Here is a 13742-nt window from a genome sequence, read left to right as displayed (position 1 = left end):
ATTACTCACATAAAGAAGTGGCTTGAACTGCAAAAATTCTCAAGGCTATTAACAAAGTGAAAATCTCACAATAAGAGATAATGAAACAAAAACAATGAAGCAATGCAACCAAATATCTGACAGCATCTAAAATATCAAATTCAACAAATGAATGAATATATATGTAGGTATATATTCAGTATATGTGGTGGATATTTGTTAAATAAAGCTTGGTATCTTGAAGGTGTGGGAGAGAGGGGCAGTGTAAGGAACTTGAAAGTAAATAAAGAGGAACAGAAGAAAAAGCAGCCAACGGTTTCTCACAAACTGCTTTGCATCTCAGAGTCCAGATTGTGGTTGGTCAGTAGTTGTCCATCTACTATTAAAGTTTTTGTACTTTTGGTAGGTTTGGGAACGGTAACTAACCCGGGGAGATTCCTGGTCTGGTGACAAACCATTCTGGGCAACCTGTTCTCCTTTTATGCCATCCCTGTAGAAAAGATAAAGCCAAGAGTGAAAGGTAATACAAAAGACAAGTTACTTTTAATTAACCAAGATATCTGCTTAAATCTGTCAAGACCTGAAAATGTAATCTAGTGTACTCCAATTACCACTTTATTAAATCTTTGGAAGGTGAACTTTTACTTTGAATTGTCTTTCATCTTGATCTTCCAAACAGATTTTATTCCTTTTTTTACTTTTCTTATATTGATTTGTGCAGTATATTAAATCAGAATGTAACATTTTCAGAGAAGAACTTGTCTCCCTGAGAACCACCATTGTGAATGCCTGAATTGTTTTTTAATATCTTTTCCTGAATGGCAGAATGCATCACATGCAAACTTCCCATTTCAATGTCTTTCATACACATATCCAGTCCTATCAAGTCTAAATTTCTAGCATCAAACACAGATACATGCAAAGTTTTTAACTTTCAATAGATGGACATGATTTCCACGCTAATGTAAGGCAATAGCGATTTACTGTTCAAATGATCTTCAAAAAAAAAAACCTGAATTAAAAAAACACCCTTTTTCCTATACTACACATCTATACTTAAATTCATCTTTTAAAAAATTCCTTGTTCCCTTTTGGGTTTGTTATGGCCTACTCTGTAATTAAGCCAGCATGCAAACACAAAAGAGAGTGCGCTTGCTATATCACAAGTGGAGTCTTTTTGTAGCATTCAGAAAGAATGCACTCATTGAACATAATACTGGCAACTGATATTCTGATATGAGAAGTATATGAAAATTGTATCATACACACCAAATTAGGTCGTCACTGTGAAAAATGACTCCAAAGGGTGTTCCCTACTAAGATGTATGATATTGCACCATCAACTTTGCGGCCTTCAGGTCCTCTGATTAGTATGGCTCTTGACCACCTAAAGATTGCTTAATCCTGCATCAAAGTATTTTCCTCGTGATGAAATTGCATATACAGTAGCTCTAAGCAATGAATGAATATTTATTAAAAAATATTCACCTACAGCTGGGTATCTGAAGAAAGCTTAACTGAGCTTTTATATGAGGTTTTACTTCTGTGTTACATCATATCCTTCTCCAGATACTCACCACTGAGACTCCTCCCCAGTCCTGGGGCTTGGCTCTGGAGAAGGAGGCTGTTTCTTCCGCTCCTCTTCCTCTTGCTGTCTACGTACTTCCAACAATTCCAACTGGAGGGGAGAGAAGAGAATGAGATTGCAGGAAGAGAGAAGATTCAGGAAAGCAATAAATTAGGGTTCCTTCATTCACAGATTGAATTTTTTATCCCATTAAGCCCAGATAGTGGAGGGTGAGGCTCCTTATCTCTCATATCAGACATAACAGTTAGGCTGTAGTAGGCTATTCCCAACTGCAAGACAGAAAAAAAAATCATTGTACTCCAACGGGATAATCCAATTTCTGTAACTTTAATCCCCTAGATCAAGCATGTCAAACTGCCAGCCTGCGGGCCAGATGCGTCACACCAAAACTGCACCTGCCCCATTGCTGGCAATGGGGAAAAAGTCCCAATGCGTTGTGCGACGTCACGAGTTTGACATGCTGCCCTAAATACTTCAAATAGGGGAAACTACACTTCCCATGAACCATTAGACCATATTTCCTGACATTTAAAGTACCCTAGCTCCTTTTTTCCCCCTTTTCTCCTCAGGTAAAAATCATTGGAAGAAGTGGAATGGGATGGGAGAAGGATCAAGCACTCTGCAAAGGAAGGACAGCCACTGCTGTTGTTTTCACACCTCCAGCTAAGGTTTTAATCTGAGCTAGAAAAAGAGTTTTAGAAACCTCACTGCTTCCTTTCTTTTTTGGCAGAGTGAGAAAAGGCAAAGATTATGAGCCACTTAAGCTTATTTACCCAATTTTTGCAATGCTGTTTGACGGTGCCATCATTACAACATCAGGTGCAAGCTTATTGATTTAGCAAGACATTTTAAAGTTTCAAACCTGGTTTAAATCTTAAACTTTTTTTAAAAAAATGCAACTGATTTTTATTAATGATGAAGTTTTACTGCTTATAGTTCTGTATTAATATGCCTCAGTCTATTCATAACTTTTATATATCCTAGTATCAATTAGGATGAAGGCCATTCATTACAATAGTAAACGATATTGTAAAAATGTAACCACAGTTGTTCTAATTTAAAATAAATGCAAGTTCAATTTCTTAATTATAATTTACAAACTTTTTAAAAAGTTGTAACTAGCGAGAATATTTTAAAATGGGTATTACTAATCTTTTGTTTTTTACACAAGAAGGGATGTTTATTTTAGGTAGACCTTGACTTTACAATAATTCACTGGAAAAAGTGACTTATGACTGTTTTTCACACTTAACAACCATTGCAGCATCCCATTGGTCACATGATCAAAACTCAGACGCTTGGCAACTGACTCATATTTATGACAGTTCCAGTGTCCCAGGGTCATGTGATCCCCTTTTATGCCTTTCTGACAAGCAAAGTCAATGGAAAAGCAGATTCAATTAACAACCATGTTACTAACTTAACAACTACAGTGATTCACTTAATAGCTGTGGCAAGAAAAGTCATTAACAACTGTCTCACTTAACAACAAAAATTTTGGGCTCAACTGTGGTTGTAAATTGAGGACTACCTGTAGTAGTCAACTATAGTATTGGCCAAAATCTGAAGGGATTGCCAAATGTCAGGATCTCTTCCTTAAAACTATTATGAGCTTGCCTGCAATAACACTGCAATAATTACAACACTGCAATTTTGCAAGATTCCAGCCATTTTAACTTGAATTTATATAAAAATTAGGATTTTGTGAGTGTCATTTTTGGGGTGATGTGATTTCTGCTGCTCCCACTAATGCAATGTAAACATATGATACTTCAAAGCACTAACTATGCTCACTTCAGAAATATTGTTTTTATTTGATTAATGTAATTATATTTAATAAATATTGGTTATCCTTGATTAATGATTTGTGTGATTAATTAGAGAATTTAAAGTCAGGTAATAATCATGAAAAATATCTGAATGGGCTCTTGTAACCTACCGTGGTAAGTCTTTCAAGTGCTGCAAATCTTTCATCCCAAGTTGCTGCTGATTTTTCAAATGCTTCGTGCCTCTTGATGAGCTTCTCCACTTCATCCACGCTTTGCCCTATTTCACGACTTGATAAATATGGCTCCTGTCCCAACAGCCAGGCCTCGGCAACACTGGCATCCCTTGAAAACTGGTGCACTTCCAAAACTAAGTTAAAGTCAGAAATATACCATGTTCAGAGCTAGTAAATATTTTATAATTTATACTATACCACAAGGATGGGGAAACCTGTCATCTTCCATATAGTGCTGAATTATAACCCCCAGGAGTCTCCCACAGAATGGCCAATCCCAAGGGCAGAATCTTTAAACTCTTGTTGGGATACAACATGTGCAAATCTCTTTTCTCTTTTATGACCTATGGTCTGACTGCCACAAAAATTAAGAGTGAATATGAAAATATTTAGATAATTTTCCTTTGTCCCACATTAGTGTTTTTTATTCTTGTTTTATTATGCATATTTACTTACATATACTGTGAATGTCTTTCTATTATCCCTTCAACCTGACCAAGTAGGCTCTGACTAATAGGAACATCTGCCACAATATTTTTTTTAATCATAAGCTTTCCAACAATAATAAATAGAAGGAAGGAAGGAAGGAAGGAAGGAAGGAAGGAAGGAAGGAAGGAAGGAAGGAAGGAAGGAAACCATCACTTATATCTTTACAATCTGAAATACAATTCATGGAAACTACAATTCTTCAAAAACAAAAAAGGTCATGCCATTATAAACAGGCAGATTTGGGATTCTTACTCAATCTCAGCCACTCCCATCTGTCTTCCCACTTGTCAATCATTTCTTTTCTCTTTTCTGTCAACTGCAGTAACTTCTCTTTTATCTAAAAGAAATATTTAAAATGGAAATCAGTATCATCTATATACTTTGTAATTAATTATAACATGGTTCCAAACAACCATAATAAATGAGCCACAACACAGCATTACTGCCACAGCATTCTTGTGATAATATTTAAAACCCAGAGCCAAGAATAATGACTAATACATTTAATGTATAAATAAAATAATGACTTGAACTTACTTTTAACAGTAGCAACTGGAAAAATGTTCTTCTACATACATCAGTGCTACCTTTTTGGAAATATCCTTCCATTTGGAACTTCACTTACAACCTTGTAGCAATAAAGCTTAAAGTGTTTTATTTCACCAGGTACATTAACTCTGTGAATTGGATTATATTTAAATTCTGCTACAAGTAGTTCTTAACTTATAACAGCAACCGGACTGAAATTTCTCTTGCTAAGCACATTAACTGCTGCTGTTAACTGAATCCCATGGTCGTTAGGTGAGCCAATTTCTTGCTGACTTCTAACAACCAAAGTCAGTGGGGGAGCTAGCAGAAAGTTACAAGTCCTAAACTGGCAGGCAGGTAAGTGGCTGCTGCTGGGTGCAGGAGGAAGCAAGGGGCCGCACGGGATGAGAGGGTCAAGGAGGCTGTACAAAGATGTGAGGGAAGGTCATGGAAGGTGTATGAAGGTGCAGAGTGTTAGCAGGTACATAAGAGCATGGAATGAGTTAGGAAAAGTGTGAGACACAGCACAAGTCAGGGGAGGTGCACAGATTTGGGAGAGTCAAGAAGAAGTCTGGCATGGGGAAAGTGTGCAAGGATGCAGGGTTGTGCACTAGAAGTGTGGGTCAGGGAGGGTACATGAGAGGCATGGCTTGGATTGGGGAGCATGCACAAGTGGCTGGTGCAGCAACAACTTGGTGCACAGGTGGGGGAGACTTGATTTTGTGGGAAAAATGGGAAGAAAGATTGCAAATGGCAATCATGAGATCATAGGGCACTACAACTGGTTGTAGGTGTGACCCAACTGCCCAGCACTCAGATCATGATCACATGACTGCAGAGGGTGATGGAATGGGCAAAACTCTGAAGACCGATCTTAACTACCATTCATTTGGCACTGTCATAATTTTGAATGGTCCCTATAAGAGGCTGAGGACTACCTATGTTTTAAAGGTATAAGGACATATTTTACTTGTACTTCAGCACTAGCTTCTAATTAAGTGTGAGCACAATTCAAACTACAGGTAATCCTATCCATTCAAAGTTACAACAGTGCTGAAAGATAACTTTACACATGGTTCTCCCACTTATAATGATTGCGCCATCTCCAAGGTCATGTGACTGATAATTTGGGACTTTGCAACCAGCAGGAGTTTATGACAGTTGCAGCATCGCAGTCACATGATGAACGCCAGTTGCATGCTTCACAGCTAACGTCTGATAATCAGTCAATAGAGAAACTGGCAATAAAATCACAATATGGTCATGAGATGTCTCACTTAATGACTGCATCACTTAGTGATAGAGTTGCCAGTCATGGTTGTGATTGTTAAGTCAGGCCTACTGGTACGTATGTATGCAAATGGAAAGGGGGAATGTAAAAATTCACCTACTCCAAGAGAGAGAGAGAGAGAGAGAGTTTTTATATACTCTTTGCAAAGTTGCTTATCTGTAGTCAGAAAGCACACAGTACCTCTTCTGAAGCATAGTGTTTTCTTGCCAGCAATGATTTACCAAGCTCAATGCAGGTTGTAAAGCTATCATTTCGGGCATCTATTTCTGCTTTGATCCCTTGGTGATTGTTCATCAGCAGTTCTACAGAAGAAACATCCCTAAAATAAAATATAGGTAATTTAAAATCCAAATAGCAAATATGTCTTAAAACATATAAAAAGGACTCTAATCCACATTAGAGGTCTCATTCTTTCTTTTGGATAACAGCAATCCATTTTCTGGAGTTATGCCTGCTTTGCTCTATTTAATCCTATTTTTCTTTAACAGTCATATATGTTAAAAGCTAAATATTGCATCTTAAATGTGGAACTCACTGTTGCACAATTCCACACCCTCCCCACACTTCAGACAACAACAATCAGAATGATGGCAATAGAGATGGCTGGGATTGCTGGGGCTAAGCAATGCAATCATTAACATTGTGCTTTATGACTGCATTGCTTGATGGTGGGAAATTCCGGCCCCAATTGCTTCGTTAAGTGAGGGTTACCTGCAAGCCTAACTCTGTATTCTGCAGTTAAATTGGAAAAACAACTATAAAAGGATCAAATCCATTCCAGTTTGTCCAAGTCAAATAGAAAAGGTGCAATTATCATTGAAGAATAGGCAAAATTGTGAACCTAGAAATCTTGTTGGCCTCTTATAGCTGTACAAGCATTTGTTTGTCCAGGTGAAAAAAATTGTACCATCTTCAACTTTATGGCTCACTGTTAGCAGAGAGACCAACTTCATTCTGAGGTAGTGTATTTTTGTCTCAATTGTTACTTTACAAGTAGAAACATAATGTTATGGGCCACGTTTCAGTGTCTGACTCTGATTCCTACAATGTTGCTCCAGTTGAGCTTGTGGATTGTCAGTTTCAGCCTCAGGAATCATTAAGCCAGAATTCATTTGAGGTTGATCAGATACAAGCATCTTCTGTTCAGCTGGAGCAATCAAAGACAAGCCATGACTTCCAAGCCGCAGATCTAGAAGCATGAAGTGAGGAGCATAACAACACTCCTCAATGAGGCTCATTGCTAGGCAAAGGGTGAGGCATGAATAATTTTAGTTAACTGTCTGCAAACAGATTTACATAGCTGCTTTGCTTTCAGTCTTTGTTTGGTATTCCAGGTTTGTGATTCTTGTTCTGGCTTCTTGCTCATCACCCTTTGACTCTTTTGATTGGCTTATCACCTAATTTCGCATTTTGTGACTCTTGCTTCTTAGACTGTAATTGGCATTTTTTACTCAAGCATGCTCTGTAGGGAATTTGAATTACAATCCTGTCTGTGGTTATCTACCTAAACTGTAGTAAATACTTCAGTTCTTTAGAATTGTGTCTGCATGTGCATGCCTGCAACCTTGAAACAGAACGCCTAGATCAACAAGCGCCCCATTGTTTTTTCATTAAATTTGGATTTGAATTCATCTAATTAAACCTAAATGTTTCAGAATTTCAATAGCTGTCATAGATTTCATAGCAGTCCACTTTACTGCTATAAAAGACCTATAGCCTAAGTTTCTGTATGTTAGTCCTGCTTACCTTGGCTTTTCTTGGGCTTCAATCTGGCGAATTACATCATCCATCCAAAGCATGAGGTCACGGACCATACTGAAGAAACGGAATTTGTCACCAGTATCCACTAGTCTGACCCTGCGTCCTTCACAGGCATCTAGCAATGTTTTCCATGCCTCCAAAACCTCATTTTCCCGCTTCTGGATATCATCAGCCTTGTCCCCAGCATAGGCAGACTGAAGTCGGGCAGCATCCTCTTGGAGTTGTCTCACCTGATGTAAAAAAAAATGGAAACAAAGCAGTCAAAACAATTGTGAAGGCAGATACTTAGGATTATTTATGCCTCGTTATCAAACGTGCTTTGCTGAAATAGATTCATCATTGGGGCTTTATTTATGCTGCAACTTCTGAGGACACAGGAAAGCTGCAGAATCTGATAATTAATATCTCCTTTTATTTAAAAACAAAAAACCCAAACTTGCAACTAAACACCAAGTTTCTTTTACATTTTGAAATTACCCAGCCATACTGGCAATATATAATTAAAACTTGAATGGCATACTGAACTGATGATTTCTAATGACTGAGGGCAAAGTTGCTAATTCTCCATTCATAGAAAATAGATAGACGTGCTAAGGGTTTAAACAATTCACGAAATTATATGAGTTGAGTCCCTCTGTGCAGCACAGTAATCCAATTTCCTGACATCGTGTTTTAGGGTTTAAATGTTTCCCTATACTGTTTAATTACATACAAATAAATACATTCTGGCCCCTTTTAGAAATTATACTGATAAGAGGCAGAATTAAAAATCTCTTTTTATAAATTCTGAAATACCACCACCACTACTACCTTGGTCCCATGCCAAACATTCACATGTGAATGGGGATCCAATTTTTAATGTCTTAAAAATTTTAGGAAAACGTTTGGAGGTAGATATTGTAGTCCTTCCCCCCTCCTATCTATAATTATTGTCTCCTTTTAAAAATTAAAAGCCTCAACCAAAAAGCAGTTTTAAATCCTATAGGGCTCTTTTGTAATTGTTCATAGTAATATCGGTATGTTAAAGAATTTTTTTAAAAAAATCAAGGAAACTTCTAGAGAATGCCCAGCCACTTTATGAAAGTTACAACTGACAATCCCCATTGAAGAATTCCATGGAATTTATTTTCTATAGAAGAGCTTTTTTCACCACCCATCAACAAATCAAGTCCCTATTCTAGCACGAAGATTTTCCATGTGCCAAAAAAAGAAAGACAACAAATAGATAAATTATGGAGTTTGCTGCCATCAAAATAGGCCTAGACAAATGCATTAATTATGGTGCTATCAGTGGCTGTTAATTTTAATAGCTATGTATTACCTGCCAAAATGCAAGTAGGATACCTTACATATTAATTGCTGGGAAGCAATGGTAGAAGTGGCCTAATAATCTTCTTATACTTGTGAGCTTCCCAAATGCATCCACAGACCACTGAGTGATGCAAAATACTTGACAATATGGGTTTTGCTGTAAGTCAGCAGAGATCCTCTTTATGTACTCTAAGCCGCCCAGAGTCACTTTGGTTAGAGAGGGGGAAGGCATAGAAGATAAGTAAATAGATAAATAAATAATCTGTAATATAATTGAAACTGATGCCTCCTCAGTGTGTTTCTTTATTAATATTTTGTAATTCTTATTGTTTCTAATTACTTGCAAGCTTCTCAGAGTCATTTAAGAGTGGGTAGCCTTAGGAATCAACAAAATAATATATATAAAATAATAAGATTGAATCTACTCAAGTCTATCGACTCCAAACTTTTATAAATACTGGTTAAATGAATTCTTTCAGGCAGCCACAGAGTTTGAAAACAACAGCTATTTGCCACTATTCCTCTTCAGCAAATTGCTTTTTATTTGAATTTTCCTAAATGCGATCCATTTAAATATTAGGCTGATCATTCTGTTAAGGATCTCTTGATAATCACTGTCATATCTTCAGTTCTCTGATAATAATTATACAAAGAAACCAAGATTTCCTATTATTATAAGGCTTTGAACTGCAGAAATACACATGCAGAATGTAAAAATCAAAAATAGGAAATAATGAAGAAAATCTTGACAAATTTGAAAAACGTGAACTCTCCTTTTCTGAATCCAAAGCCATGCAAGCTACAGGCTCTTTTAATTATAAAGAAACATGATAATGTGTTTATTTAACATGCACACCTGCGTTCCTAAGGCCTGAATATCATGCTCAAATGTTGTATGCATCCTTTGCAAGGTTTCTACTGTGTTTTGGTCCCGCCCAAGTTCTTCAGGCAGCTTCTTATGTTTATCCTGTATTCGTCCAAAGATCTCCTTGGCATCATGGTAAAATTTGTGGAGTTCATAAGAGGCTGCAAGGATCTGTGTTCTTGTGTCAATGAGTTCCAAGAGGTCAGCCCAGGCCTCATTGAGACCATCTTTCCACTCAGCAATAGTAGCAGCATCAGTATGTCCAGAATTAATGAGTTCATCAGCCATGTGATTGACGGTATCAACACGCTCCTGTCCAATATTCCCAGTGTCTCGGGCAAATTCACGAAATCTCTCTTGCAGCATCTGAAAGAAAAAAGGATGCTTGTATAAATAAGCCTTGGATCAAAATGATAAATTGGAGGAAAAATAGTGTGAACACACAAAGCTTACTGCCCAACTAATAATATACTAGATAAAGTTACATTCAAAGGAAAATGGACATAAATAAAACTGTATCATATATAATATATATTCTGACTCTGAAATTAATTTCTGTGGCTCAAAAATACCCAGCATATTTTTCTGCTTGTCATTACATAGGACATTCAAAGGAATTAATAATAGAATGCAAGTTGAAATACACTAAGCAACTTTTATCCTTCATATTAATTAACACATTCTGTTAACACATTCTGTATTGCGCAAGACTGCATCATGCCTTTTAATATTTTTACATTTTCATTGCATTTATGTTTTGATTACAATTTTGTATATATTAACGATATTTTCCCATATTGCACATTACCATACAGTGCATAAAAGAAAGGAACTAGGAATCCAGGCTACTTACTGTAACATGCTCATAATCTTGTCCCAGTTCATGGGACCCAGCCACCACTTCCCTTTCTGCTATCCACTGCTCCAAGTCATCCACCTCACGGTTCAGCTGGAATAGCCGGTGTCTCTCATCCAACTTGCCCCTCCTCTCTTCAGCAAGGTCTTTCAGGCCTGCATACAGCTTATCCACTTTCGATTGCCTCATGCTGATACGTTCACTATGGAGACAAAAGGCAAAAAACAAACTCCATCTAGACCTAGTTTAAATAAATCCATATAAATATAGTCAATTATATAGTAACAACCCCCAAACTCTGCCAGATGAGAATTAAGACCATCTAATAATAATCTTATAGCCCAAAGCACGTATTCCAATAGAGAAAAGTTCTTTGAAGATGGGCCCCAGCATGAGTCCAAAAGCTTGGAAGGGTAAATCTCTGGTCCCAGTGACTGACACAGATTTGATTTTGCAAGACCAATCTAACTTAATATTCTGCTGCCACAGTGGTCAACCAAATGCTTAATTTTTTCTTTCTTTCAAGAAGGCATTTACTTAGCAAAAGGAAAACCATCAAAGCCCCTCTTAAAGACACATGTTTTGCTAATACCTAGACGCCATTGAGAATTGAGCATCATACAAATTTAGTTTATTATTATTACAGTTGGTTGCAGTCAGCCAGATGTTTAGACTGAACTTAGACATTTTTATCCACCTAGCCAGTCTTTCTTAAGAACCTGTGATAGGGAGATGATGTTTAAATGTGTTAAAGGTATTGCTGCAGGATGTATTATTATTATATACCAAACAATGTACAATCACAGCTGCCAGCTCTTCAACTGTTGTTGTTATTGTTGCTATTATTATTTTTTCCATTGCTTTTTGTTGGGAAATTGAGCCAGTTTTACCTTTTATTATTTTTATTAAGAGTACCTAAGCATTAATAGCACTTTTTAATGTTTCTGGCAATTCAGGCTGTAGCTTTGTAAAATAATTTTTATAATGACAATTGGTATGCATGTATGGATGGATGGATGATGCACTTAATGGAATTTCTGGACTGTCCCACTTTGCCCCATACCGTACCAGCTCTCATTATTCCATCTGGGAGCCCCCAGCCCCAATCTCTATTGCCTTGGGAGCTAAATCAGAATTGTGTGCAATTAATTAACTTATCTCATGACCTCCAACAGAAAGTAGAAATGACCCCGGCAATTATAGACCCATTAGTCTTCTGAGTGTTATTAGTAAACTGTATCCCAAACACCTAAATTATAAACTTCATTATTGGCTAATTTTGGGGGGGATAATCAAAGATGAACAAGCTGGTTTTAGAGAAGGAAGATCAACGATGGATCATATCTTGGTACTTCACCATCTAGTACAAAAATACACATATTTAAAAAATCCTCTCTTTTCGTGGCCTTCCTTGATTTTAAGCAGGCCTTCGATTCATTATCCAGGAACACCCTCTGGGAGAAATTAAAATGCACTACTATTGATAAACGCTTCTTTTTCCTCATACAAAGATTGTATGCCAATTCCACCTTGAAAGTGAAGTGTAATCCTCAAGTGACTTTAACCGGCCCAAGAAGGGTACAAAAAGGGGTACGATAGGGTTGCATCCTGTCTCCCTCCCTTTTTAACTTCTATATCAACCCCCTGATCGATCTCTTACAGAATCCTGATCTGCATCCGCCTAACCTAGCACAATGCAAAATCCCGATTCTCCTGTATGTCGACGATGCTGTTATTATTTCACAAACTCCTGTAGGACTGAAGAGAGCAATTAGGGCAACACTTGGCTATTGCAGACAGAACAAGTTGGTCCTTAACTCTGATAAATCAAAAATCTTAGCTTTTGCTAAAAGACCCAGCCAATTCTCCTGGAAAATAGAAGGACATAGTTTAGAACAGGTTAGAACATTTAGATACCTTGGGGTGGTTTTCCACTCGCAAGGAACATGGAAGGCACACCTGGATCATTCTTTGCAAGCAGCTAATAGGTCCTCAAATGCAATCAAACATTTATTTTATACAGGCAGAGGTCAATTAGTACCTGCTGCCTTAAAACTTTTCGAGGCCAAAACATTGGCGCAAATTCTGTATGGGGCACAAACAGGAATCCTTGCAAAGAAATCTTGCTAGAAACCATACAAACCAAATTCCTGAGAGCCATCTTAGCTGCACCCAAAGGAACTCCAAATGCCCAGTTAAGAATTGAGACAGGCATGCCTCAAATTCAGGTAAGAGCCTGGAAGATGATGATCATTCATTGGCTTAAAATGCATTTCTTTTCAGAAGGACTGTCCCCGCTAGTGTTGACTGACAACTTCCCCTCACCCTGGAAACAGGTGATAGATTACAAGCTGGGCTCTTATGGGCTCTCATCGGTATTCTTAATGTCCCTAGGCTTTGACCAAGCAAAGCAAGTAATAATCAATAGAATGAAGGACATGGAGTTCCAAGAACTAAATAGGTTGCCTCTCCACAGTAGGGATAGAATCAAACAGGGTGTGTGGGAATCGGCAAGATATCTAAATGATCTGACCTTCCCAAAACAAAGAATAGCTTTCTTCAGAGCCAGATTTAACATTCTCCCCTCAGCACTCCTCCAGGGCAGGTATAAGAGAACACCAATAGCAGAATGGCTATGTATATGTGGTAAAGGAGAAGTCAAAGATATCTCACATGTTTTATTGTACTGTGAGTTTATAGGTCACCATATATTCTCCCCTTATTAGAGAGATTGCCAGGGAGGGCAGACAATTTTTATGTAGGCTTTCTCCTCCAGGACTCAAACTCTTCTACCATCCATGCAGTGACAAAATTCTGCGTTGCTGCAATGTCCACAAGAAAAAAATTGTTTACAGAATTATAGCTGTCATCTTGTGCCAATTTTTTGGAGATATCTCTAACAATTTTTGGAACATTATATTTACTCACATACTTATCGGCTTTTCACTCACGTAAACTAGGGAGTGACCCTAACATTTTGAGAACATGTATTTTCTTAACAGGGATGTTATTATTTACTATTAATGTCAGTACTATTTTTTAATATATTGTAAAAAGTGACATCTATTGCTG

The 13742-nt window shown here is 37.4% G+C and overlaps 1 protein-coding gene across 3 annotated transcripts in view; it reads right to left on the bottom strand.

The window, feature by feature from the left end:
* Positions 1 to 13742, bottom strand: part of SPTBN1 (spectrin beta, non-erythrocytic 1) — a 209357-nt gene that overhangs the window by 15132 nt on the left and 180483 nt on the right. For all 3 annotated transcript variants that reach the window (XM_083373144.1, XM_083373145.1, XM_083373146.1), the window contains 8 exons: positions 10668 to 10872; positions 9806 to 10180; positions 7624 to 7868; positions 6058 to 6196; positions 4311 to 4395; positions 3507 to 3703; positions 1557 to 1657; positions 406 to 469 (listed from right to left, as the gene is read on the bottom strand). In XM_083373144.1, the coding sequence (XP_083229270.1) occupies positions 406 to 469; positions 1557 to 1657; positions 3507 to 3703; positions 4311 to 4395; positions 6058 to 6196; positions 7624 to 7868; positions 9806 to 10180; positions 10668 to 10872 (1411 nt within the window). The remainder of the gene's footprint in view (positions 1 to 405; positions 470 to 1556; positions 1658 to 3506; positions 3704 to 4310; positions 4396 to 6057; positions 6197 to 7623; positions 7869 to 9805; positions 10181 to 10667; positions 10873 to 13742) is intronic.

Source organism: Vipera ursinii (assembly GCF_947247035.1).
Source record: "Vipera ursinii genome assembly, chromosome: 1".
Classification (NCBI taxonomy): Eukaryota; Metazoa; Chordata; class Lepidosauria; order Squamata; family Viperidae; genus Vipera; species Vipera ursinii.
This window is presented reverse-complemented; position numbering and strand designations above follow the sequence as displayed.